The following is an 843-nucleotide window of genomic DNA, read 5'->3' on the forward strand; positions in this document are numbered from 1 at the left end:
ACATCATTCATGAGGTGAATTCTTCACAAAAAGTACAAAAAGTAGCTACAGATACTCAACTAAACAATGCCTGCAAATAAATGTGTGTATTATATTATAGTACGAGAAAACATATTAGCTTCATATAGTGCATTTCAAACAGAAGAGGGATTTGGTGACTTTTCATCTAACTTAAATTGTAAGTTAGAGATTTGTTCCAGGTTTATTTATTATGCATCAGCTGTACATAGGTGTGTGTTTTTTTTATCCTGCATAAATGTAAATCTGATGTATGTCTAGATTATTTTCGGAATATTTGTAAACACAACGAGAGCCACTGAGTCAAAATCCTTGTATGTTTTACCATCTGTGGCCAATTAAAGTGAATCTGATTCTGAGGTTTTTGAGCAGATGTTTTCAGTGGCTACAGCATATTTTAGAGTTGGTAAAAAAAATATAATGATAATATAATTTTCAGTTTAATAATGATTCATTGCAACAATATTAGCCTGCACATATACTGTATAAAGATTTAACAATGTGCATGTGATGCGTGAGGGAGCATGTGGGTGTTTTCACATACGTGTGTGTGTGTGTGTGTGTGTCCTACCTCTCTGTTTCTAGATCCAGCAGATTTGGAGTCGTACATGGCCAGAGATCTTTCCTGGTTCACCAAATCCTTATCTGACCTGCAATCCGAAACCAGACATTTAAAGACTCAAATCTACTTTTCATCTGTTAATACAGCATCAAACAGTGGTCACCAGCCTTAATGCAATGCTGCTATACATTAATTAAGTGCTAATAATCCCTACAATATATCACCTTCACATAGGTGTATTGCTCTTTTCTTGGAAAGCAAAA

At 34.5% G+C, this 843-nt stretch overlaps 1 protein-coding gene across 1 annotated transcript in view; it reads right to left on the reverse strand.

Annotated features, from left to right (window-relative positions):
• Nucleotides 1-843, reverse strand: part of LOC118330340 (unconventional myosin-IXAa-like) — a 127,874-nt gene that overhangs the window by 14,727 nt on the left and 112,304 nt on the right. Inside the window, exon 26 of the mRNA XM_035664832.1 lies at nucleotides 590-668. Within this exon, the coding sequence (XP_035520725.1) occupies nucleotides 590-668 (79 nt within the window). The remainder of the gene's footprint in view (nucleotides 1-589; nucleotides 669-843) is intronic.

The sequence above is a fragment of the Morone saxatilis genome, unplaced genomic scaffold (genome assembly GCF_004916995.1).
Source record: "Morone saxatilis isolate NCDOM2014 unplaced genomic scaffold, NCSU_SB_2.0 Contig2, whole genome shotgun sequence".
Lineage (NCBI taxonomy): Eukaryota > Metazoa > Chordata > Actinopteri > Moronidae > Morone > Morone saxatilis.